A 27,999-nucleotide genomic window follows, 5' to 3' on the forward strand; every position below is an offset into this window, starting at 1 on the left:
AAATAACAAAAGACAGAACAACAAAAGAGGTGTCACTTCTCAACAGCCATTTATTCCCATGATGAGTGAGCGAGCAAGCGGACTCCTCCACATTCAAAACTTGTATGTACACAGACTCCTCATACACAGATACACTCACAACTGTACACAGACTAACTTGGTCCTCACATCTGCTACAAGGTGATGACCAGCAGGGTGATTAGGTGACACCATGGCCGTGAAGAAAACGCTATATATTGGCAGAAAAATATGAAAAATCATTTACAGTTCACAACAATAGTTCTATTTCTGACTGATGTACACATTATTCTCAAATGTAAGTCAACACAAGAATAAACATGAGATTAATTAGATATTGCATAGCATGTAAGATTGCAGCCAAGGACAAGGAAGAGGTCTACTTGTGCAAACAGCATCATGTTAGAATTTTCATGATCCCCGAACCGAACCTCTAATAGTGCTAACTGCCATCCCAGGCAGGCATGTTGCTAAGCTGTGCATGCATTTTAGGTTTTACAAAGGTATGTCATTCTGTGAAAGAAGAATATGAGGGGATGGGTAAGTTTAGTTTTAAGCCGCACTCAGCAATATTCCAGCTATATGGCTGTAAAAATTATGAGAGAGAAATACAAATATAAAAAGATGTATTTGAGATGTTCAATGCTTTGAGCACCAATAATTAATTAATTGGTTTTCTGGAAAACATAAAATAAGTCCTCTGTTTACCCTGCCTGTCTCAGCACCAGAGTGTTTAATGTTTCAGTTATCAACATTATCTGATTTAAGATCACAGCTGATCTGAAGGAGGGCTTCATGACAAAAAATCTTGGTGTGAGAAAAGTACGATAGAATTACGTAACATGTCAATATAGAATAGTACTTCCCTACGCTTGCTAACAATTGTGCATATGGTAATTCACCCCTAAATTGGTCACAGATTATGTTGGTCTGTGATTTTCTCATCAGCTACAATGCATATCCTACTCAACATTTGCAAGGGACCAAAGTAGTCATGTCTTTATACAAGGGTGTATTCCTTAGCAAATATCAAGAAGCATAAATAATATACATGTATGTTAGTGAATTTGGGTACATAAAATAATGAGATAAGATTGACATCTCACATTTGTATGAATATTTTGGACACAACAGATGATCAAGCACAGGAAGTAGTACACTGTATATACAGTGACATCATCATCATCATCATCATCATCATCATCATCATCATCATCATCATCATCGTCATCATCCTGTCACACATGGCCGCCAACACATTTATAACATAAATTAAATAACAGTATCACTATATGATTACATCAGCTATTTACAAATATACAGAACTTACAGGTAGAACCTAAATTCCAGTCAAATTTGGTTAGAATCAAAATAGATTATATCAACAAAGAAATGACTTAATGAGAAACTAGCTATATCTTACTTGACTGAAACACTACTAGAAAGAAGCGAAAAAAACCACCCAATGTTTTCATATGACTACAGTATAAATATGGCCATGACATCAACTGCAGATATGAAAAATAACCAGATGTTCTTCAACTTCCTTCAGTAGTATACATAAAGCTTCAGTATATTGGCAAAGAAATGACACTGAATTTGTCCTTTTGGCAATGTGCTTCAACTGCTAATGGTGGAAAGGTATATACAATTACAAAGCACAAAACCTAATACACCATCACACCCATGACATATACACTCCCCGGACTTCAAGAACTTCCCATAAAAAAATAAATTCAGGTTACATTTTGTAGATAGAAACTATACATGGACAGAATTAATTCATGATTCTGAATACATGACCTGTCTTAAAGATAAACTGTAACAAAGCCTACTGAGCTATGGGTGATTCTTATCTAAACTGCATTAACACGCAATGAGAAACAACATTCAAAACAAGAAACCTAAAACCTGTCTGATGCATCACCATCAGTTGGGGTCTGTAATGAAAGATGGTGAGCTGTATTGTTCTGGTAACATGCCATTAGGGACATATATAAAATTCCAAACTAAGAGCTTTAACAAGCAAATTCTGAGAGTTTAACAATATACATTATCTTTACATTCAATAATGTAAAACTGACAAAATGCCTCTTCCGTTCAATTAGTATTATTAATGTCACTAAAAAGTCAACTTGAAGCAGCCATCACATTAGATGTAACTATAGCAACATGAACTTTAGGTGTTTTTAACTAACATTTGCTGCTGAATTATAGCTTCGTTAAGAGTCCAGATAGCTGCCAGGTCACATGATCCAAAAGTAACCTCAGGATATCTTATATCTGGATTTTGTCTATCACATCAGTACTCCAAATCCAGTTTTTGATGCCTCTTCTATTAATCTGGAAACATGAATGCCTCTGAAAGTTGGGATCATCACTATAGTTTAAAATCATGTAACTGATGTAACTGAACACCAGATAAAGATATACTATATGATACTGCAAATATTATAAGTTGTTCACTGTCACGAGGGGGGCATAGGTTGACATACCTTCGATGTTTCTTTTTGTTCCCTCAGCCCGATGGACGAGGGGCAACATAAACAAACATTGAGTGTACCTCAACCCATGGTCCCCAAGGGACCAGTGAACAACGTATTTATCTTACCAAACACCTCAATGTTAAATCTGAACTGTTTGAAGCATGGGTATCGGATCATACATTTCAGCCAACCTGTGTGAATCAAATGATTTGAATCTTGCATCTTGCTGTTTTTCCCCTCTTAGTTATTGCCATAGTAAAGTTGCCGCAGTGTAATTCCCTTTCTTAATATTCACAGGGACTACATTTGAATGTTTTGTCTAAATTTATTTATTGGAAAGAGAGTCAAATGTTTTTGAAGGCATCGCCAGATTTTGCGGACAACACAAGAAAAACAGATTTAGAGCTATCTCCCTTCCATTTGCAAAACACTGGTAATTTCTGTGCACCATGTGTCATTAATGTTATTCGAGATAGAAAAGTAACTACCACAAAGTACCAATTGCATTGCAATGCACCTCGCTTGTAAGCAGGGTACATTGAAAATAATTGAAGAGCGTTCAGCCAATCAGAAAGTGACATTTATGTGTGAGGTAAGATAATGACAATTCACTAATCAGTGAACTTGGGTGCTCAACTTATCAAATGATAACCTGAAAGGGTCAACCAGTCAGTAGTGATGTCATACCAATCAAGTAAAGTCATTATCAAAGCTGTTGCCATACCATTCAGAAGTTTTGACAAAAGTATCTGAACAGTATATAAGCGACTGACCAATAAGATTGTACTTTCTGCAGTCATGTGACAGAATTCCCTGACTTATAAAGTCTATGCATCACTTGTTCTATGGGGATTCAGCACATCTCTCTGTATGGTCTGAGGCAACCAATCACATGAAGCACCACTGGCATGCTGACACTAGGAATGCGCCGGTGAATCATCTCCTCCATCATAATCATCATCGTCTACAAGGTCGTCCAAGTCCTCGTCATCCTCATCTTCATCAACCTATAACAACACAAAGTTGGTCAGTGAATGAGTTTGAAATTGCTTAAGCACTATTCCAACAATATCATGGTGGGCAACACCAGAAAATGGTTCCACACATTGTATCCATGTGGGGAATTGAACCTGGGTCTTTGGAGTGACAAGCAAATGCTTTATCCACTTGGTTGCACCAGAAATGGGCTTCACACCTTGTACCCACCAACCATAACCTTACATGATTTAAAATTTTATTATATATTAACAAGCTGGAGGGAGTGATATACTTACAAAATGACCCCATGAAAACTCACTAGCCGGTCAGGCTGGTGACTCTGGACGAACACTGGCCTGACTGGAATTTTACTAACCAGACTAGCAGGCCACTGGCTACTTGGAACGCTGTTCCCTTGGTGATCACCCCCAAAGCAGGAGAAGACTTGCAGTTGTACAACCATCACACCCACAAAATATCTCAGATCGATTCAGTAGGTACAGACATAACATTCCTTTTGGCTTATTCAGAACGTTGACATAATTATTCGAAGACCAAACGGTTGCAAGCAGCATTTTGGGTAAGTGAGTTAGTGGTCTTTTGGTTTCAATATGATACTGTAACCTGAACATCAACTGGATGGGAGTGGATGGTTTCAGGTATCATGGCACAATATTGAAATATCTTCCCAGGTCCATATTTGGTGGTCATGAGGCAAGGCTTATAGTTAAGCAGCTATGATAATACACAATGATGGGAGACTTACAGGATGCCCAAGTTCCTTGAGTTTGGCCTTGTAAGTAGCTATCTGAGTATCATTATCAGCCAGGAGCACAAGGAGGTCCTCCTGCTCCTTCTTGATGGTCTCCAGCTCTTCCTGGGCCTCCGCCTTGTCAATCTGGTACTTCTCCTTCTCCTCTTCCAGCACCTGACAAGGAATAGATATCACTTATTTTCCTGTAAATACTGTTGTCACACACTTCTTTAAAAGCAATATCAGGTACCTCCCTATAATTACTGTTGAAATACCTTGTACACAAATGACATTGGTTATCTCCCCTCACTACTTTTTGTCATAGTTTGACAAGGACTGGATATCAGTTACCTCCCCTTGAGCACTGTTGCTACTGCTTGTCAAGGAACAGATATCACCTCACCCAACACAGTTGTCACACTTTTTATCAGTAATAATGTTAGTTAACTATACTTGAATGAACACTAATAAAGAGTTCAAACTTCTTCCTGAGTAATAGTACTACAGCAAGTACTAATGGACTGCAGCATCATCCATCCAATACTTACTCTGACTTTTTCTATGTTGTTTAAACTTTCTTCATTTGATTTTTTCACTCTTTCTTGTAACTTTTTATTTTCATCTAAAAGAGAATCTATTTTGGATTGCATCTCTGAGTTGTCTCCCCCTGCGGATGTGTTTGATACATCTGTAACTTGTCGTTTCTGTAAGGAAAGCATATGATTCATACTTTACAAAGGCACATTCATCCTGAAAACTTAAGAAATCAGTTAAAAATTTGCTTAAAATGTTGAAATGGAACTACAACATGTTAAAACATAACTACAAAATTAACACTGTTAAAAGTATTAAGTTTTTCTAGGAAAAAAACTTGTTCAGTGAATGCTACAAGTTACAACACAAACACTTACTAATTCTTCTACTTCTTTATTGACTGCTTCTAGTTGAGATTTAAGTGTTGACAGTTCTTTGTCTCGGTCTGCTACTGTGCGTTTCACTTCCTCATGGTCAATGTTCAGTCTGTTAAGTGTGGCTTGTAGTACGGCCGCTTCGTTAGGGTTGTTTTCTTTATCCTCTTCTCCACTCTGCTCAATGACCCGTGCCTCGGCCACTGTCAGGTCATTTTTCTGAAATAAGTTGTTGATACTTACAACAAATGTTTGCTAAGGAAAGTGACACACTTTTACATAGTGTAAATAATCAATGTGGAGTTTGGGGGACTAATGTTAGTTAATACTTCTGAGTTCATTTTAACATGGATATTCCACTAGATTGAGAACACACTTTTACTGAAAGGTTTCCTAATTAACACAAAGCATTTAATATTGTCAATTAATTTATCAGAGTCTTACCAGTCTATCGATGTGGGCATCTCTCTGTTGTAAAGATTCCTTCAATTCAGATACAGTCTTCTGAAGAGATGCAATTTCCTCATCCTTCTTCCCATCCACCTGGGGATCCTTGGAACCTGTAGACAATCAGAACATGGTTGCAACATGCAGACAAAAGCCAAACACTAATAACCAGTCATGACAATACTTAGCATGTCTGGTACCAGATGACGTTCTCTAGTTGTAACTGAAACATGACCTTCACTGTGAAGACCTTGGAAAATTTTCTGAATATAATTGATAGTTTATACTCATCCTGATTCATGCCTCTTACGCTTATCTCCTTCTCATTCCCAGAATTGTGCATCCACTTCAAATGGAAGGGAACTTCAAGGGATTTCAAGTGTTCCACTATCTTCGCATAGAGGGAGGAGATAAACATGAGTAAGAGTCAGGACATGAACAAATCATACACATTACTGGTGACTATAATGCAATGTAACCATTCAGTCCTCAGAAGTAAATGCATAATACATGTGTGGGACCCAATGGCATGTATTCTTGGGTGACACTTTTTTCAGGAATCCTTGAACAGGGAAGGGCAAAGATTGTTAGTCCCAGAATCCCAGCAGGGAAGGCATTACTTCCTGGAGATGCAATTGCGCAAAAAGCAAGGTAAGAACTGAGGGATTTAGGAACACAATTTGTCCCACAGTGGATGAAGGAACAGCTCACCTTTCTGTGCTTTGTAGAGAGCATTCTGGTCCTTCAATTGCTGAACTTGCTCTCGTAGCTCAGTCAATTCACTATTTGCTAAAGTATAACTGGCCTGAACCTCTTCCAGTTCTTGCCGAACCTGCTGTAGCTGCTGATCCTGAAATCAAAGGAGTTTGAAGATGTAATATGATACCTGTACCAGACACGCACCTTCTTCCTTGGTATGTACATTTTTTTCCAGTATCTCACACAATAAAAATACAGACTTGGGATGCCATGATTAACTGACATAGGCATGCTAGCCATGTACCAATAAACATTTACTATTCTGATCAGTGAGTGGTTTTACGTTACTTTTAGCAATACCCCAGCAACATCATGACAGGGGACACCAGAAATGGTTTTCATACACTGTACTCATCAAAACCAGGTGTTCAGCATGACATGCAGATGCCACTAGGCTATGCCACTACCCCGTGTAAAGAATTAACAACCCTGTGCTGTTACTATCAAAACGTAATTACTTCTATGTCAAGTACCATAGACACCAGAAGAGTATCATACAAACATTTAAGAACACAAGCCATGCTGATACAGTAACTAGTACATTTACAGCAGCTTCACACACCTGTTCAGTGATGAGCCCCTTGTACTGGTCGACAATCTTTTCATGTTCGTGTATACTAGCTGCCTTCTTTGTCCCCTCTGGTGTGCTGCTGTCATCCGATAAATTTCGTAAAACTTCATCTGTAATAGGATATATTAACCTCATTTACACAGGGCATTTGTGTGGGGCAGTCTTCTACTTCTGCCAAGAGTAACAGAAGCTGAAGTATAGTGAAATTCTACTGGTGAAGTTTGGTTTAGTAACCTAAGCCTAACATGCTTAAAGACATTTCTATGACAATAACAAATTACCAAAAATAGAATTGGGACTAAGAGTGAAGTTCAGTGAGTCAGCTTCAACAATATTCAACAGGTTGCTATGGGTACTACATGCATGTATTTTGCAAAGTATATGCCAACAGTTCAGCAATTCAAATGACTGAAAAAAGCCGCAGTTCCATTGAAAATGACAAACTTGGTCTCAGTCAATCAAAAGCCACCATTCATGTGTAAGAAAAATGAGCAAAACACAATGTAGTTGGGAGCTCTACCATGAACTAAAGCTTCATCAAAACATCACATCTGACCAGTAAAAGGCGACTATGCTTGTCGTAAGAGGCAACTAACGGGATCGGGTGGTCAGGCTCGCTGACTTGGTTGACACATGTCATCGGTTCCCAATTGTGCACATCGATGCTCATGTTGTTGGTCACTGGATTGTCTGGTCCAGACTCGATTATTCACAGACCGCCGCCATATAGCTGGAATATTGCTGAGTGCAGCGTAAAACTAAACTCACTCACTCACTCACATCTGACCAGCGACATGGCCACATCCTATAAGCTTACTTTCTAAGTACTTGAACAACCTTGTGAATTCATAATCAAACAGAACTTCATTGGGTTGCTTGTGGTTAAGGTGGGGCCTCTTGGCAGCCCTTGTATAACTTTCGTGTTTCAACACCTGGGAGAGGCGATCTGTGAAGGTCTCCAGTCCGATTCTTTTTTCAATAATCTGACGAAGTGAGGATCTGGAAAACACAAGAGTTGCTAATGTAGGAAGAGTCAAAGATTAATGTTTCATGTAAAGAACTATGGTTAGTGACTATGATAAGCCTGGCATTAGTTGAAACACAGTTTACTCAACGTTTAAAGAGTGCTTTAACTATATTCTATCTACATTACAACTGTGTATCAGTTGAGACAAAACAATCCAGAGATCATTTGAACAACTGCCGTTTCTCACCATCAGGGTATGAGAACTCAACCTGATCACTGAGCAGTGTGGTCAGCATAGCTTGTAGGGGTCATTAGTAACCAACAATCCCCTTCTGGATACCAGCTAAGGTTGTTGGGGACTTATTGTTATCTGGGACAGATTTCACTAAAGACCAATATATGTGCTACAAAGAACTACAAACCATATTTACACAATTTAACGTAACTCACTTGGTGAAAGAATCTGTTTGGTCATCATTGAAGAGTATACAAATGCCGAGAAGTATGGCACACAATCCCTGGACCAATGTCTCTAGCTCATCCCCATCAGAGCCGGACACCTGGGATATCAGCTGACAGGGTTAAGGACACATCACATAGACATAAGGAAACATGGATGATGTCATAGTTGCAGTATTCAGCTCATCACAGACCTGCCGATGCTTTGTGAGATGTGGACTAACAATAATAATACACTACTATACTAATATACTAATAATAAATAAACAAAAGAAATAAAGTCACAAATTAAGGGCTGGCGTTACTGCATGATATGCCATATTGCCACATGAAGATGTTGACATACTGATTTTGAATGGAAGCTTTCAGAGAACATCTCTACTTTTTTAGTGGTATCTACATGGTACATCACAAATGTTCTTCATCACCATCTGTAAACATGTATATAAGTTATCACCATGTGTCGTGAATATGGCTCAAGGATACATAAGGCACATTGGCAGAGTTGGACAGAAAGTGGGAGACTGAGATAGTACAGTTAGACATCCAGCCACACATCAACATGAGAAGCCCGATCCGTGTCTGCACCTTTCCACCCTGGGGAAACAAACAAAACACATTCCGTAACAATACATTCTGGGGCAACACACAGTTCTCATCAACCTCCTTATATATTATGAGACATTTGAAGTTACACATACAAGTTTATTGCATGATCACATATAAGTCATGAAACGAACTGAGTACCACTGAAAAGGTAGTAAGAACCACCTACTGTTTTAATTACTAGTGAAGCCGTCATGGCATTTCATGAACCATTATGTATTCATATAATGTAAAATGAAAGAGCTGGGTTCCCTTAACATGTTTTGAGTAGACCATGCCCATGATGATAGTATTGATACCTGTGAGAGCATGTTACAGCACTGTTGTAGCAGTGAGACTGGTGGGTTGCCCAGACTAGTGGCCAGCTGGACACGCAACAGCTGCTCCTTCTGGGTGGGATTCTCTAAGATGGCATGTAACAAGGCTGTGGCGGCGAACCAGTTGGACAGCGAGTCGCCACTGAACAAACCTCCACACAGTAACTGACCAGCTGTGATGGTGTTCACTTCAACACAAACATGACACTCAAACATCAGTACCAGGATGGTAATGTTCTAAATGATTTGGTTTATGTTTGGCACTATCCTCGGCATAAATCACACTTGTAAACAAGTAAACTCACAATTTTTGCACATTTTTAACCAAGACTTTGTTAGTCTTAAGTGTCATTCTTTATAAACGTGTGGTTAATTAACACCAAGTGATTGAAGGTTGCCAAAAAGTCATCTGCTTCACTCTTTCCAACCAACAAAACCACAGACAGAATAGATAACTCTCACCAGAGCACTGCAGAGACATCATATGAGGAAGGATTTTCAGTTAGTTGTATATAAAATGTGTAACAAGCTCATCAATTGCCTGATTTCTCAACAAAGACATGCCAAATCATTAGGTTGTCGTCAAATGCTCCCAGGTGTCGAGTGATTGTGTGACCATACATACATTTCCACAGGACCCCTTAGTTCATGCTAAATATGTTGTTTGTGAGTGCAAAGGGAGTGTTGTGGAAGCCTGTATGTATTAAATCGGGTGGTTCAACACCTACCTCGCTTCTGAGATGGAAGATGCTATCTAGATTTGTTTTGATTGAGTTATAAAATATCAAAACTACTTCCTAGTAGTTGTAGTACATGAAAGATAACCAAAAGGATTTTGCATGACACAACTTGTAACATAGCGATTTCTTTCACGGAAGCCATCAAGGTTGTTGTCAGAGTGACAGTAATACTGTAAATAGAATTACGTTGACACCCACCTCGCTTCCAAGACTGAAATTGTTATGTTATGAGTAACGTCATGCAAAATCCTACTGTCTGTCAATCAAATACATATTTTACTACTAGTAGAAAGTAGCTTAGATTTTGTAACATGGTGTAAACAATCTTAAATCGCATTTACTCTCAGACTGGCGGATGTTCACAACAGGTGTGCCACCATTTTTCAAAATCATGGTGTCACCGTCTAAACTCAGTTTGAGAATCAATCAGATTATGGCTTGTTTCCATACAGAAAAAATGATCAAAACTATTTCCTACTTGTAATTAAATATGTTTTTGCATCATGACCATAAAGAGTTTGCATGACACCGCCTTTAACAGAACGATTAATAACCATTATGACGACCAGCGATTTTGACAGAATATTGTCTATGGAAACAAGTTGTAACTTGGAAAATAAGCAAAGCAGGTGACAAAACTAAATAGCAGTAGATTGTGAAAACATAAAGCTTTCATCTTTCAAAACAAATGTCATGATTGCAGGTTTAGACAAACCTATATACAAGATAATCTACCCCTGGAAATATACATATATATTACAGCAACCCACATAGGTATATCTAATATTATGTCACTGAGGCCCATCTGTCTGATTTGTTGAAACATCGTTCGAAGCAGAGATTGTGCACTGTTGTCAAAAAGGTTGATTTAAGCAATTAACGGTTGAAATGAGTAGTTTTAACGATGGGGTTTCATTTATAACAATATCAATACGTGATTTATGTATGTGTAACCCTGTAGAGTATATGTGATCTATAACAACATATTGATCTGTAAATAACTGTCCCAAATAAGCCATTGATGTTGTAAGCAGCAAACCACACACAAGTTATGTTACATACAACCTCACAAGTCACCATAAAATGTATACATTTTGTTGCCTCCATGACAAGCATACTTCCCTATTGAGAATCCCAACATGAGTACAAATAGCCCTAAAATTATGTCTTCCAGTCATATGTCCAAAAACAAAACCACATGGTGAATGTGATTTTGGGGATAATTAATGCATTGTAATAATACCATATGTCAAAAGTGAGGCTTAAAGGAAATTACAATCTGAACGATGGCATACACCATGTATAATCCTGCACGTAGCACTATCAAGGTATGGAACTGTGACAGTCTCTTACCGTCTGCTGTGGTGGGAAGCAGAGTCTGCACAATCTGGGACTGTCCCACTTCGTTCTTGTACAAGAAGGACTGGAAGCAGTACAACACGGCACATCTCAACAGGAATGGCTGCTTCTCGTTAACCATCGACATCAGCAACACAACAATGGCAGGTCTGTAAAAAGTGAGATGAGAAAATGAGCGAGTAGCAAAATTCCAGCAATATCATGCTTGGGAGACAAGAAATGGGCTTCACACACTGTACCCATATGGGGAATCAAACTTGAATATTTGGCATGACGAGCAAATGTCTTAACTACTAGGAACCCCATGAACAGATGAGGTCTTGATGTTGTCCTAATGAGCTAGCAATGACTATTGTCTCAATGTATCTTCCTGTGGTGTTAGATCCTAAAACAGGTGTATACCAGATAAAGATGTCATCAAATTCTTATCAGGGTCTGTATGATGACACATTAATTCAACCAGTTCAGCTGTGGAAGGGACAAAATGAAACACAACTGGTCTGCAGCCATTGTATCACCTAAAATACTCTGAGATGCCTTTCCATTCTAAATACAGAGTTAGATGTAGCAGGTGATATACAGGTATGTAAAGATATGAACCAGATATATGCACAGGCCTACCTGGGTGGGTTTGACGGAGCAAGAACTGATGCAAAGTATTCCTGGTTGGCAGGGTTTCCTCGGATTACTTCTGACACAGTGTTGATTGTCTGCGGACAACATAAGCAGGACATGTTTAGCTATAAAGAAACCGACTTCAAAATTTTTTGTTCATCAAGTTATAACTTTAGAATTAATAGAAATTAGAGCACAAACTCTCTGGAAATGGGATGGGCTACTAATAGAAATTAGCCAATCAAATGGCATAGAATTATTTGCAAGATATTATCCTTATCCGCTTTGAGGAATCTAAGTGATTATAAATGTCTACAATAATGAGAGTGGAACTGCCCGACCAACCTCTGTCAAAACATCAGCTGGAACACCACTAGCCATCAGTATTGAACACAACTTCTTCAGAAGTCCTGCATCAAGTAAATATATACTGTATTAAGACAACTTAGGCAAACTGATTTCAGATGCAAATATTCAGTGGTAAAAGTACTAAAACACAACTTTTTGGCCATAATTTAACTAATTTTTTATTTAATTTTTTTTGGATATTAATTAATTTTTTAGGCTACTAATTTTATTTTTTTTAAAAAATTTTTTTGGTTATTAATTTTTTTAATAACTTTTTCCTGTAATTAATATAAGTAACGTAACACAAATGATTTATCAACAGATCCTTTGACAGCTGTCCAAACCTTATTCCAATCTGGTTGCTGCCTGGAGCTAATATGAGCAACCAATATGTTTATCAACAGATCCTTGTTACCATAATCTTTAAGACAATTTGCTGCAGACTGACATCTTGATTTTGTCTGTACAATGCCACATTTCTTCACGTCAGAAACAGTATCTCTATGGAGAACAGAACTCAGTTAACAACCCGAAAAAGAGGAACATCTAGTTTTTTGTATAAATTTTCACAAAAGCTACTATAAAATGCTTTTTCAAACAATAAGACCACTTACCACAAGAGTTCATGACCCTCTGACAGGAAGTCATCTGCTGCTGAGGGTTGTTGGGAGAAACCATTGTTCGTACCAACTACAAGAGACGGTCACATGATGGTCACATGTCATACTATTAGTTACAAGGTGTTTCGAAAGGGTGTACGGGACTGTAAGATTCATCTAAATTCTGTATATTCTGGGTTGCAGCTGAAGGAAACATGGAATTTACACAGGTTTTACAGTGCCATACACCCTTTCAAAACACCACATCACAAATTTATGATCCTTAAGATCTTATCTTTAAAGATTAACATTCAACTTTTGGCAGAATGTGACGCAAAAGGTTTTGCCATAATATTTCCTGAAAGGTCATAAAGGGTGATAACTTGGGATGGCCTAGTTCATGATAAAAATGATCGACTTAAGATTTTGTTAAATGGCAAGTGGAATACAGGAACAGTTTATTTTGGATATATTTATTGAAACAAACAAATAAGAAATTATGGGCACAATTTTATTACTCTGTTTATACTCATACCTGTACACCTCAACTCTAAAATTTGGAAGCAATCAGCTGTTTGGCAGCCACATTCCATCTAAAGTGAAGGTCATTCGTACAGTGTGTAGTGTGTCACAACAGGTTTGATGGGGTGTATGGTTTGCACACCCTGACAAATCTGCCTTCATGGTTTTGGATGCTTTAGCTATCAGAATTCAACAAATTTTTCTTAAGGGTAAAGAATGCACATAGCTGCCCTTCCTAATTGGATGCAGTGGATTTTGTCTGTGTGTATTTACAAGAATGTGTTTGACAATCAAATTATCCAACATACTTGCACAAGAATACACTTCAAAAATAATCTTAACCCAAAACATTAACCTGCTGTTTGTATCAATTATTCTTGTATTAAAAGAACAAATATAACAGCTTGAAAGCAGATGACAGCTTGAAGCAATGTCAAAATTGAAAGCAGAAGAAAGCACTGAAGGGTTAAAGAAAGATGACACATCGTGGCATTTCTCTTCGGAAAGAAAACACTGATGAACTAAAACTAGAACATTCAGAACTAAACATGTTGGACTGATCTGAGAGAAATCAAATGAAGATGTTGATGTGATGTTTCTGGAACTAATGGTTCTGATTTGGAGATGACACCTGACAGAAGGAATATGGTTCAGCAGGAACAGTCAGACACTTTGCAGAGCTGTAGGATGTGGACAAGAGAAGACAACAGATCTAACCCAGATAATTTACAAAATCTGTCTGGGTCAATCTGATCCAGAAAGATGATGATAACGCTCCTGAAACTGATGACAGCAAAACTTCTACCTCAAGTCAAATCAATCAGAATTCTTATTAATCTAGAGGATTGCCTATAACCAATCACATTGATCAAGCTTGATGTACACACAATGCCAAACCTCGCTGACAAAAATATTGTTTCTCTGCATTACAGGTTAGTACACTGAATCTAATCGTACAGCACTGAGATAAATAGCCCAATATATTGTAACTGACTATGTAATATACGAATCAAGGTTACGTCACATTTTGTGTGCCAAAGAATGGGTGATGATTGCAATTGGTTTGGGTAAACAAAGTTTTCATTCACGAGTGGAATACTGGCCTTTCAATTCGCTGAATCAGTGAATAAAATAATCAGTGTAAATACAAAATGAAATTGTGCGTTTAAAATATGATTTTTACTGCACTTCCCTTCTATCCATGTAACAAGCTGTCAAGTTAATGCTTAATGCAAGTATACAATAATATTGTTATACTGTGATATATAATAATGGTTAGTGCAGAGAGCTGCCGTCCTTTGACTGAGAAAGAGGAATATATAACACAAACACGAAAATGGCATTGTTGGGTATCTCAACATATGAAAAACATCAGTTAGCTGTATGAATGTAAAACGTGAGCACGTTCGAACGAAGCACTGGTCCACGATGGTGAATAAGGATGAGAGGTGAGTTTTAATGACTGAGGCGTTGAAGGACTAACCTGGGAATCATGGGAGATGTACATGACAGGGACCAGTGGGCTGTACAGGTTACTAGAAAACGCATGTTACCATGGTAACAACATAGTAACCTGCACAGCATCATCACCTTGCCAACCCACTGTTACCAAGCAGCCAATGATACATGTGTGCGGAGCCAGAATTTTAGTGGACTCGCAAATTAAATTCATAAACAAAATGCTGAAATAATCAGTAAAAATCAATAAATCAAAATAACTGAAGCACTGCTCAAGAAAACTGAACAGAAAATAAACCTACTGACAGTAACCATGGCAACTGCAGCTCCTTAAACTAAAAATGTCTCCCAGCAATACATAAAATGTAAACTATTCAACTTTCACTCTAAAATAATCTAATATACACAGAATACATGACACCATTGGGTAGAGACAAAAGATCATTTGAAAGTTGTTCCAAGCGAAAATAAAGACTGTAGAAAGAATAAAGAGGAATGTGAGAAATGATAATGACAATGATTATGACAATGATGATGGCACTGGGCCTAGACATCAGAGATAGAGATATATGCTCATGACAAACGATAGTCAGGAAAGTCAGGTCCATCAACAAACATAGCATCAGAAGCATATCATCATGCAAAGGAAGTGAGTGTAACACTGAACAGTATTTGGATACACCATGCATGTTACTCTGACGCTTGAAATGCAAGTAACACACAACTAAAAGTACTGAAAACTAAGGACTGCAAGTGAACGTCAGTAGATCCTGCCATGTCAAGGGGACACAACTCTGGATAGATACTTGCTGCAATACATCCATCCATCAATGGAAAGGGAATCAAAATTTACATATTAGCACTCAAAAAAAGAAGCTTTTCAATAAATTTCACTCTATTTGATTGATATTTTCAGTTACAAGTAATCTATGATAGCCTGTTTACAGACATACTAAGGGCATAGGGTTTCAACCAAGAGCCAAAGACATATTCAAAGTCACAATACATGTTCATGATTATATGGGGGCATTGCAAGTTGCAAAAGGCAGAGTTGATCATGAACATACCAGGCTAAAACTATCGATAAACATTTCCTACATAATCAAATTTCAATATACATATCAAAGGAGGAAATACACTACCAGGAACAAATCAAAGTGAGATGATTTATTTCTTCTTCTACCTTTCTATCAATTTTGCAACAATTATTTCACAAAGGAATGGATTTAATTAAACAACCAATATCTACAAAATAACCATGGTAACCGTTTTTTCTTACTTACATTACAGATTGACTAACGATCTTAGGCACAGCCAGAAAGTGCAGACAAATGTAACCTGAAAACTAATCTCAGTTTCCCTTACATGGACATAGAAAAGAGGAGCAAGGGCATTCTAATAAACTGTCAAAAAGATTGAGACAATGGTTAGTTATGCACTCCATGCACACACAAATAATTAAATAATTAATTTCCTGTAAATGAGATTAAAGAGATGCCAGTTGCACAGGATAGTCCAAAATGACATTCCAAAATAGCACAAAGTATTATTGGAAAAGCCTAGTACTACTAATGCATGCTTGTCCATGCTAACCTGTAGAAATCAAAGGTTTATTGGAACCATCATTAAGATTTAATATCACAGGCATCAATTAATGATTGTGTACAGTACTACATGTTCCATTCTGCATGAACCAGAGGCAAACAATAGTATTTAGGTACAAACTGGTAGAAGATTTATAATGTCTATAACAGGATCTAAATGAAATCAATAGGACACTGTAGCTCACCTACCAGTTTGCGCATTTCTATGTATCAGATCATGCTTAATAAGGTTAACAATTGTTGTTTATAAATATGTATATATGTAAGTGAGTGAGTGAGTGAGTGAGTGAGTGAGTGAGTGAGTGAGTGAGTTTAGCTTTACACCACACTCAGCAATATTCAAGCTATATGGCCACAGTCTGTAAATAATGAAGTCATCGAGCCTGATCACCCAATCCCGTTAGTCGCCTCTTACGACAAGCATAGTTGCCTTTTATGGCAAGCATGGGTTGCTGAAGGCCTATTCTACCCTGGACCTTCACGGGCCAAATGTGTATATAAGGATTTCTATTCAAATGGAAATGGTAAATTTTCCTAAGTAGATGAATATTTAAACTTTGTTACCAGTGGTCTTGGGATAATCATCAAATAATTCAAATTGTACACATCAGTTCGTACTGAGTTTAAACAAGATATTCATGAACCCACTGACACCCACAGATGTAATGAAACAAATACTAAAGACAATAAAATGTTTCTCATTCAACAAATAAGAAAGTAAACTTCCTGTGGCAATCAAATAAAAATATTATTGTAAATATCAAAATTAAAACCTGCTATAAGGCAATTTTATAAACTTTAAAACACCACCAACATTGATGTATCTGTATTCTTATACTCCAAATTTGTACACGCACGAAGAAACAAAACTGAAAAGTGAGACCATAGTTCCAATAAACCTTTACTTCATTCAAAACAAGAACCATCCACCACCAGTTGGCGACCCATCTCCACCAAAATTCTGAGCACACCGGGTTGTTAGTTGTGTTAGTGATCACAACATCAACTCACTTGCAGCATCAGATGGATGTTGGTAACCTTCTGAGCTGACCAGCCCCCCTGGGTGTTCTGCTGACCAGCATCCAACTCAAAATACGGCTCTAGCTTCTGAATAAAGCTACCCTCTTTGAAAAAATTCTGATTTGAAATGTTGTTCTTGAGTAAATTAAGTAGCAACAGAAGACAATCTTCCACGACAATACCTGAAAAACAAGACTAACATGTTAGAAATTAGTTCATAGTGTAGCTTCAAACACTGCAAAGACCTGACAAAACTCTTTACTCAGGTTAACATAAACAGAAAGAAAATGTTCAGGAAATATTCTATCAAAAACATCACAATTGTGTGATCTGATTGGTTCATGGGATCTTAATAACATACTACGCATCCTGCCTGTCCGGGAAATAAAATTCTGGGTGGGGATTTATATCCCTTATACCCATGCACACAGAAAACATGTTTCACGTAAGCTAGAGAATCAACAGTCAAGTTAAGCGATATCAACCTACTTGCACCATGTGCAACCTAAGATAGAAACCTAGCTGCACCAACCAAATCCCATCTGCACTGCTTTTATTGCAATGTATTAATAGAAATGTGTCACTGAATTATTTAGATGTTTTATTCAGATTACCCACTCACAAATTGACTTGAACCTGGTGCAAGTTAGTCTAACAACTAGGTTGCACTTTGCAATATTGGGTTGCACCGGTGCAAGGAACAAAACACTAAGTCAAGCCCTGAGAATAAATTACATCTACACGTGGTTTTATGTATCTCTAATAAGATTCCACTGGTGGTACTAAAATCATATGTATCTATCTCCTGTTATACAGCAACAACTTAAAACATAATGGGACATTTGCTAGCAGGCCACTAAAATCAGGGTGAATCTGAAATTAGCCACAAAACTTTCAGATCATGGAATGGTTACAACATCTGCTGCTAGTGAGGTTAAATTAATGGTATGCACATGCCCACCTCTTATCTCACTGATTCCACTTATGGAGCATTCTCAACTAACTGCAAAAAACTGTCTTCAAGTCAAGCATTACTTTTTCTATTAGGCTATTGTATTCCCTTCAAGAAAACATGTATTTGGGACAGGTTTTAGCCCTGACCCATACAAGTGAAAATATACAGATGTGTCGTTTTGTTTGCCTACCACCATCACTGTTTCCCTCATCTCGGATGATCTCGAGCAGACGTTCAAAAGCATTCTCAAATGCAACAATCTTTTGAATGTTGGCGTTCCCCTTCGTGAGTTGAATCAATAACAACAGTGCCTGTACAATCAGAAGGAAAGTGAGAATAACTCAGACAGCTCAATGGATACATTATTCAGGATCAGTTGTACTGTGGAATCTCAAGAGGACATATTCAGTAAACAGAGGTTGACTAAACTAAAAGTGATGAAGTACGTGGGAAACAGAAAGCATTGTAAATAATATATTGCCTGGAAATTCTACTTCAATATAACATCTCAGAAGTATTCGGTATAAACCTATTGTGGTTGTTGATTCTTTGATGAGAGTCCTCCTTGGGGGTACATATAAGCATTTAAATGTCCAGTCTAATCACTATGACAGTTGTAACTAAATTTGGAATAAAATATTTACCCCGAGAGAACCCAGAATGGAAGCGCCCTGCAAGAGCAGGTAACTCTAAGCACTAACCTCGTACCTCACTTCCATGCTGATCTATGTCAGATAGAATGTGGGAGGTTGTGTAGCCATAAACCAAGGACAACTCTCATCAAAGAGTGCTCAACTTGTTTGATTCTTCTTCATGAGAGATCCTGATAGTGGTACACATAAGCATAAGACAAACTCCTAAAGACTAGAGTTCTGGGAATTTCATTCCAGGGAAGGGTTGTGCACCTCGCCTCCAAACTGTCGCATGTGGCCATCCCTGAGTGTGAACAGGACCCAAGGATTTGAAATGGCTTTCATTCATTTTGACAGCCCACTCTGCATGCTCCTTCAACGGCATGGAAGGATACGAAGAAGCAAGAGACAAGGCCTCGGGTAAGGAGTAAGAGGTTCTAGTGAGGGTGTTGAATCCTCAAAGTACTGAGTCCTTCAGCCACTGGCCCTGCCTACCAGAAGCCAGGGAAGAAGAAGACCCACCTAGGGTAACTGACATGTTTGGTGGCTCAGACAGTGTCTTCTCCCCTATCAGACACTGTCTTCCAAGACTGGGTAGATTAAAGTGAGATTGGGTGCTCGAGAGGAGATGATTAAAATCAGCTCACTTACTAGAGATGGGAGTATGCCGGGGTTGGCCTTAGCAGCCTGCACAGGTGCAAAATCCTCCAAAAGAAGATGAAATTCTGAGGGGTTGGGCCCATGCATGGGGACAGTAACCTGAGATAGGACTTGCACAAACAGAAAGAGTGCAAGACTTCTCCTACCGTTTGTCCAGGTGCTCAGGTGTGCCAGGATCCAGAGCCATACCAGGGCCAAAGTTTTTTGTTTTGTAAATATTCTATTCAATTAAATTAAAACAGATATTTAAATGCTTATATGTACCCCAAAGATGATCTCTCATGCAAAACAATGTGATACAGTCAAACCCTGTTTAATCAGACGCTGTATATCCAAAAACCCCACCTTCTGGACGACTTTAATGTGAAACAAATTTCACCTTCAGTAATACAATTAATTACATGTACAGGAATTCAGTGTACGAGTTTGACCACGCACTTCCAGGCCAGCGCAAGGCATTTCTAAACCATTCCCATAGATTTCCACTGAAAAATTATCCTGTTATACGGACAGAAAGACGTGTGCGCATGTCCATGTCTAGCGGTCATGTCAGTACTGTTTACCGTTTTTTCATTGTTAATCTCTTGGCAGGCGTTTGATGTGAATTGATTAATAACCCATCAAAACACTAAGGATACGTGTCACTTCAGTTGTTAATTAGGATATGGAAGATGTGAGAACATATCATCAGTAATCAAAACATATGCCATGTTGGATTACAATTAACTACGTTGTAATTGTACTGTATATAGATCCATACATATGAAGACCCCTACAATCTATTGGAATGCAAGTTCAAAATAGCCAGCCACATGATCTAAGTCATATGATCCTGGAACTTACTTTCTGCAGACCCAATGTCAAAAATTTTCAGGACATTCAGAACTGAAGCTTTAAACACATGTAGTAGGCAAAATAGTAGCTCTGTTGTCATGGATTTAGGCTTTTATATATATATACACACATGCGGATAAATTTTCACTAAACATCATCTACATGATGATACTTGTTTGATCCAGTTAATTGGACACCTTGCTATCTGAAGATTTCCGAGTGTTACCAAAACATCGGGATAAACAGGGTTCGACTGTGTACTGTGTATCATTTATATCCATAAATAAATGTCATATAAATCAATCCTAATGTATCTATGAACATTCATATCAAGTGGACATTATCTGAGTGCATAGTTTGAATTAAACTTTGTTAACTTGGATATAGTGTACTGATAGTCATGATTCTCGGCCTCACAACACAGTTGCAAAAGTAATCACAGCTTTGACGATCATATCCCCCACAAAAGGCTGTAGTGTATACATATCCAATTTTAAGTCCTAAGATTCTGATACATTTCCACTGCATCAATGCCAACAATACATTGATCCACATGATCCATGTGCTTACATCGTTCCTGATGATTTCGCGACTGTCTGACAGTAGGTCCATGAGTTTGGAGACACCCATGGGACTGACCAAGATGCATTCCTGCAGGTGCTTGCTCTTGTTGGTCAGCAGGACGGTCAACAGCTTCACTGTCGGCCAGCGCACATGGAAGTCATATTCCTACATTGAAAGAAACAGATTCGATGGTTGACCATTGGTGTATGATGACAAACAATCGACTAAACAATCAACACACTTCTTTCGACAAGCTTGGGTTATTGAAGATGACTTCTAACCCGAATCTTCATGGGTTTTATATCACAGGAATGCCATCACAATGGGGGCTGGCCTCAAACAAGAGAATCAACGCTAGCTACTCCTGTATAAGGGCACACTAACAGTCTAAATAAACTAAGGTTACTTATCATTCATTACATTGGTAAACTGAGCCTCACTAACATTTGTAGAAGGTCGTGTCAGCTAACCTTTTAAATGGACCTATCAGAACACAGCCTACCAAATCGCAAAAGTTTGCACATACCATTTGAAACTCTATTTTGAAAACAAATGCTGTTTCCTGCACAATCGCTTCCAAGTGATACACGCATGCCATTATTCATAACAGTAAGTAAACAATCACTGAATATTGCGTTTTTGTCAATATTCCAGTATGTTATCTAGCAGAAAAGATAAGCTAATACTAGCAATGTTATCAGATATCCTTAAGAGTATATAGTGCAAGTCAAATATCTATGTTCAAAGTAGATTTTCGTTTGTTGAGAGACCGGGGAAGAGCAATCGAAAAATATTTTGAAAATCACACCAAACCCTAAATAGTTGTCATTGTCTGATTGGTTAACTCCGTCCAGCTGTCTTGCGTTTAGACAGTCATAGGTCGCTCAAAGGTTAGATGTCACGACCTTCCTAGGGTTTGTCAGACTCAGTACAGCAGTGTAACACCAAGCGGAAGTTTAATTAGACTCGGCACGCTAACATCACATTCTCTTTCAAAAAGCACTGGACAGAAAAGCGTATTCTGGGTAGGATCCCTTACTGGGTAACAAACACAGATTGTTCCAGTTCAAATAAAGTAGATCTGACAATTCAACACAGATGATTTTACATGGGGATCAATATTGATTTTGTGGCTACTGAATTTGTACAACCGTATCCACAAGTACTTGCATCCATCTGTCTCACTGACAGCTTGTACAGCCCACTGAGATATCATACTGCAGTGTAACACAAGCCACTCAGATTGTACTGTTCTGAACTGTCAAGTCATTGTCTTAAAGTTAAACCATATTTCCTAGCATGGTACCAACAAGTACCAGATTTTATGACAGGCAGATGCTCTATCTACACAACGAGGGAGGCCACTGGGCATTCATTCCTGAGTTCCAGCAACATTTGGCCAGGAACACCAGAAATGAGCCCCACACACTGCACCAATATGATGTGAATAGCGAACGCTTTAACCACTAGTATACGCCAGCCCATCATTTAAGATACGCCACTCAAGATACTGCTCAAATCAGATAAGCTAGATAAGCAATTCTCAAACATTCTTACCTCCAACAGAGAGAGCAGAAGAGTGACATTCTCAGAGTCTTTGATAAAGATTTCTGTGAACTGACCCCCTAGTTCACTTGGAACGGGTGATGGCATTTCATCATCTGTAAACATAAAACCAACACTATAATAAGAAAGGATCAATAGTCAATATTCCAAGAATGATGGTGCTGGCCGATAAATAAGCAGGAATGATTATTCAAGTGAGGAGCTGACCAACATCCTTCTCTTTAAGGGCATAATAAAACAGCCAAGAAATCACAAAAATCCTTATTACATGGTTCTTGGCCAGGCTTAATTAATTTCTTGTTTGACAGAGCACTCAGCAATACCCAAACTACATGTTTCTTTGCTTGTTGTTTAATACTGCATGCAGCAATATTCCATCTATAAGAAGGCAGGCTGTAAATATGTGTATACATGTCTGAACAAGACAGTCTAGTGACTGACAAGTGGAACATGAGGAAATACACCAATCCTATCAGCAAGACTGGAACATTTTTCCAACATGGTGAATCCTGCGACAACCATGGGGTTCCTGATAACCAAATACAACCTACACCTTCATACAGACTAGGCCAGACCAGCTTCAGATGTAAGTAACCCCTGACTGCTTGGACCTCACTCTGAATACTCATATTATTGAGTTAGTGAATGATTTAGTTTATTTTTTACCCTGCTCTCTGCTATATGGCATTGGTGTGTAAATAATCAAGTCTGTACCAGACAATCCAGGGATCAAAAGCATGAACACTGATCTGCACAATTGGGAACCAATGATGTGTCACTGTCAGTGAGCCTGATGATCCGATCCCATTAGTTGCCTCTTATGACAGGCAGCCTTTTGTGGCAAGCATGGGTCATCGTATCCAAACTGCATAGATTGATACTCATGGTCGCTGGATTGTCTGGTCCAGACTCAATTATGACAGACAGCTATCATATACGTGGAAAATTGACAAACAATGTTTCTGTTTCCGGATATTTTATGTAGTAGAGCATGAATTTACATTGTGGGTATTAATCACTGTTCATCCTACCTACCATCATCTGATGGTTCATTGGACATGACATTGCACAATGTGTCCAAGGCATAACCGGTGATTTCAGCATCATTTCTGAAACAAAAAATCATGTACTCACTTGAGAAAAACATTCATGCGTATGATTTCTATCTAGCTAACAAACCAATCTAAGTGTAACGAATAGGCCTACAAGCATGTGTAGTGAGTAACAAACCCTTCAGCATTATTCAGAAAACACCTGAATACCTGTAACCATGGTAACAAATTAGTTAATTAATGAGACATCTCACCTGTCCTGCTCCAAGACATTGATCAATACTCCCATAGACTGTGTGCCGACTTCAAGGCGGTATTTCTGAAGACAATAGAAAACATGTTTCATAACTGTGTGCTATTGTCATTCATTCTTTTATTCAAGCTACTTTGGAATGATGATCGTGAAACAAAAATATTTACAGACTAAAGGCCATTATAAACATTAACTATAGTTTGCATTTACGTTTTACACATTTACCAGTCACAGTAATTGGAGACCGTTTAAGCCTGCTTTTCACAATATTCCAGTAATACAACGGCAGGAAACATCAGAAATTGGGCTTCTAACATTGTACTCATGTGGGGAGTTGAATGGATGAGTAGTGATCTTCACCATGAGGAGCAAATTCTTTAACTATTGGGCTACCCCTCCTCCCCTACTTTGACACACAACTAGGACTGAAACAAAGAGTAAGTTCATGTGGGATTTATGTTGGTTTCAGCAATATTCAAGCAATATTCTAGCTGTGGTTTGAGGATACAAAGGTCACACATTAAAGAACAATTACCCCCATTCACATGGAATGATGTACAATTTCAAACTAAGAGCCACTGGGAAGTACATTATGAAAAAACTTGGAACCAGATTTTAGCTTCTACGCTGGTCTAAATATTTCCCTAAGTCAGCCCTCATAACAGTCTGAAGCTCAAAGCAAGAATACTTCTGTTCATTTGAACAAGCTCAGGTAAAAAAACTGTCAATATAACACTCAGTTCTCATCATGTTAAAATCCATGTTCAGGTTAGTAGTCTCAAAGGTTTTTCATCCACAGACTGCAGCCGTTGTGTACTGGGTACAGACTCTGCTACGTAATACTCAATATAACTTAACCTGGATCCAATATTACGTTTCACTATTCATAGTGTATGGCCTAAGTTTTGGGCCCTTTTCAGCAACATTCCAGCAGTATCACTGCATGGGACACCAGAAATGGGCTTCACACATTGTACCAATGTTGGAAATCGAATCCAGGTGTTTGGCGTGGCAATGAAACACTTCAAGCACAAGGCTACCACAAAAGCACAACGCTACCCCACAGTAATAATAGACACGCATGACAAGCTTAACAAATGACTGATATATGGTCACTTACCTTTGACAGAGATTTAAGGGCTCTGATTGCACCACGCCTATCCTCTAGCAGGGTGGAGGAGGTGGCTCGCTCTGTCAGTCTCTCAACCTGAGAAACACATACACAGCTACTATTACAAATGAAAGTATCTTAGGCATTGAGAGGTTCTTGCTAAGGAGTAGAATGGATACAATTTTTTATTATGCATGGAAGAATAAAACGTTTCTGGGCTTCTTCAGGACTCAAGTACCTGTTCCCATTTTGTTTCTGTATCTAAAATTGCAGGGATCACATGGGAGCAAATGGTCAATGGGGGAAATCTCTTCCTTAGCCTGAACAATGGGATTTTCAGAAGGCATTATTGGTTATTGCTATACTATTACATAAAGTAAGCATGCATGAGGAATGAGCATTAACCCCATGTTAAAATGGCCCACCTGTTGACATTTATACTAGCGCCACATGGAGGATCTAACTCATTTAGCTACTTTAAAGCTAAAGTCATGACTTAATCTAATTGGCAACACCATATGACAGGACCAACAGCACTTAGGGTGAGTTTCATAAGAATTAGCGTTGACTAAGAAAGCGGGCAGGACCTAGCAGTTTACCTTTCTGTGCATACACAATAGCCATTTCCTTTGTCAAACAAGAAAACTGATAATAGGTCACATGTCAAGCATTCAGTTTAGCGCGAGTGAATGAGTGTGAATTCAATCGCACTCAGCAATATTCCAGCTATATATGGCAGCAGTCCGTACATAATCAAGTCTGGACCAGACAATCCAGTAATCAACAGCATGAGCATTGATCTGCACAAGTGGGAACCGATGACATATGTCATCCAAGTCAGTAGGCCTGACCACCCGATCCTGTTAGACGCCTCTTACGACAAGCATAGTCACCTTTTATGGCAAGCATGGGTTGATGAAGGCCTATTCCTCCCCGGACCTTCATGGATCAGTTTTGTGAGAATCCGATAGATGGAAACTCTTGAGCATCAAATTGTTACCCCAGAAGGTAAATGACTGAGCTACATCAACAGAGTTACTTATTGCGTAGATTTATCTAATCATCACACTTATGCCTGAGGATGACAGAAATGAACAGAAAGGGTTTAACAAGCCATAGACAATTACACACTTTATAGTTAAACATGGTGGCTTGTGATTTTAATCTTCAGATAACTTACAAATTATGCCAATGCAATTTGGCATGCTCTTTCTGTTATGTAATCTGCATGATATTGAGAAGTGTGGAATAAGACAATATGGTGCAAACTGCAGAAGGCTGTAGATATCAGGTGTCAGATACTGACTTCACATTGTGCATGACTGATATGATTCTAAAACAATCTTGCAATTTTGTGACAGAAAGCGTTGTACTAAATACTGTAAGGATAATGTGGATTGTACAAAGGAGCTAGGAAGACATGAGTGTGGCTAGTAAAGCGCCTTATTTGAGTAAGCTTTCTTTTAAGTCATTACTGTCTGTTGTTTAAAGTCACACTCCAGGTATAATACAGCAGCATACTAGAGCAGACAATTCAGTGATCAACAGCACCAGCTGCGGTAAGAGTTCCTCTTGTTCCCTATTCCCAAATAATATTTATGAATTGATATAAACTAGAAATATTATTAACAAAACCTAACACAACAATTACTAGACGACAAAAATAACTAAAGGCCCCCAAATTAAGTACAATATATAGGGTTGAATCACTTAGTGTTACCTTTGTTAATCTGAGGAAGAAAGACTCTTGGGGAACTGAAGGAACTCTTTCCAGTTCCACAGCATCAACCTACGCAGTTAGAATATGATGGATGACATGTCAACTAAGTCTGTGAACCTGACATCCAATCTTGTGAGTCGCCTCTGACAACAAGAATATGTTGCTGAAGACCAATTCTAAACTGGATCTTTACAGGATAGAATGATTTCTGAATATACTATGTGACTTTCTGCCCATAGAACCAAGGACTGAAGAGGAGTGCAAGGGCTGTGAAGTGAGATCCACAGTAGGCAGTCAAAGCCAGTTACCCAAACAGCAACCTGCTGCCAATATACTGTACTTTCGACAGGAGCTATCTCTGATCACCACAATCTACACTGGATTCATGATGATGCTTACAATTACCGTCATATCTAAATAAATGGTTGGAGCCTGTTACAACTCTTGCTCAGCACTAATCTGCCTTAATCACACATTAACATAAGTTTGACTCCTGACTGCTATATTGAACATATCGGTGGGTTAACAATAAGGCCCTATATCTGGGTATTATACAATATGGAAGTTGATGGCGATGGTTTTCTTGATACAAATTATTGCAATATCTGACCTCCCATATCTTACTGAAAAAAACTCTCGACTTCCACTAAACGTTCAAATGTTTCACAATTTTAATCCTACGTGATTGTGGAGTGGGATTCGACATGTGCCGAACATTAAATGACTCAATTTGTATCGTATCCATTCTCATACAGAGCGAAAATGTTATCACGAAATTACAATGACATCAACTCTGGAACTTGACACATGTCACCACTGATCAACTTTCGAACGATTACAGCTGAAACGGTAAAAATGCAATATATGCATATAATTTACTGGGACAAACGGCTAGAACAGGGTGTCATTAAGACGCTAGAACCATAATGTTTTCCTGTTTACCGTTTCTGCACCGGTTGGTTGTTCTCCTCCTTGAGGAGTCCCAAGAAAATTTCGGAAGTAGTCCATCTTTTGCCGTCGTGGCTTCCGGGTTGAGCGCATGCGCACGCAACGTGGCACATTTTCTTGAAGACATTTAATTAACAACTAATCCTTATAAACACAATACTTGTTAGTT

General features: G+C 38.4%; 1 protein-coding gene across 1 annotated transcript; it reads right to left on the reverse strand.

Annotated features, from left to right (window-relative positions):
• Positions 1–32: 32 nt before the first annotated feature.
• On the reverse strand, positions 33–27,933 carry LOC137285027 (general vesicular transport factor p115-like). Its single transcript, XM_067817202.1, has 23 exons — positions 27,825–27,933; positions 25,172–25,258; positions 24,053–24,117; positions 23,782–23,855; positions 22,738–22,841; positions 21,187–21,345; positions 18,681–18,801; positions 17,527–17,717; positions 12,947–13,022; positions 12,330–12,394; positions 11,991–12,079; positions 11,364–11,518; positions 9,253–9,458; positions 8,834–8,944; positions 8,339–8,460; positions 7,739–7,920; positions 6,913–7,031; positions 6,303–6,441; positions 5,589–5,704; positions 5,148–5,363; positions 4,785–4,940; positions 4,249–4,410; positions 33–3,511 (listed from the first exon to the last, which is right to left on the reverse strand). Exons 1-23 carry the CDS (start codon positions 27,921–27,923, stop codon positions 3,422–3,424), a joined length of 2,904 nt encoding a protein of 967 aa, XP_067673303.1. The 5' UTR covers positions 27,924–27,933; the 3' UTR covers positions 33–3,421.
• Between the last annotated feature and the right edge of the window lie 66 nt (positions 27,934–27,999).

This window comes from Haliotis asinina, chromosome 5 (assembly GCF_037392515.1).
Source record: "Haliotis asinina isolate JCU_RB_2024 chromosome 5, JCU_Hal_asi_v2, whole genome shotgun sequence".
Taxonomy (NCBI): domain Eukaryota; kingdom Metazoa; phylum Mollusca; class Gastropoda; order Lepetellida; family Haliotidae; genus Haliotis; species Haliotis asinina.

Bases quoted from the DNA above. Each gene is read 5' to 3' on its own strand.
- LOC137285027 (XM_067817202.1), bottom strand. From the start codon at position 27,923: ATGCGCTCAACCCGGAAGCCACGACGGCAAAAGATGGACTACTTCCGA. The intron at 12,395-12,946 runs GTAAGTGGTCTT...TACTTGATGCAG, and splicing joins GAGGGTCATGAACTCTTGTG to GACTTCTGAAGAAGTTGTGT. The intron at 5,364-5,588 runs GTAAGACTCTGA...AACTTATTTCAG, and splicing joins ATGCCCACATCGATAGACTG to AAAAATGACCTGACAGTGGC.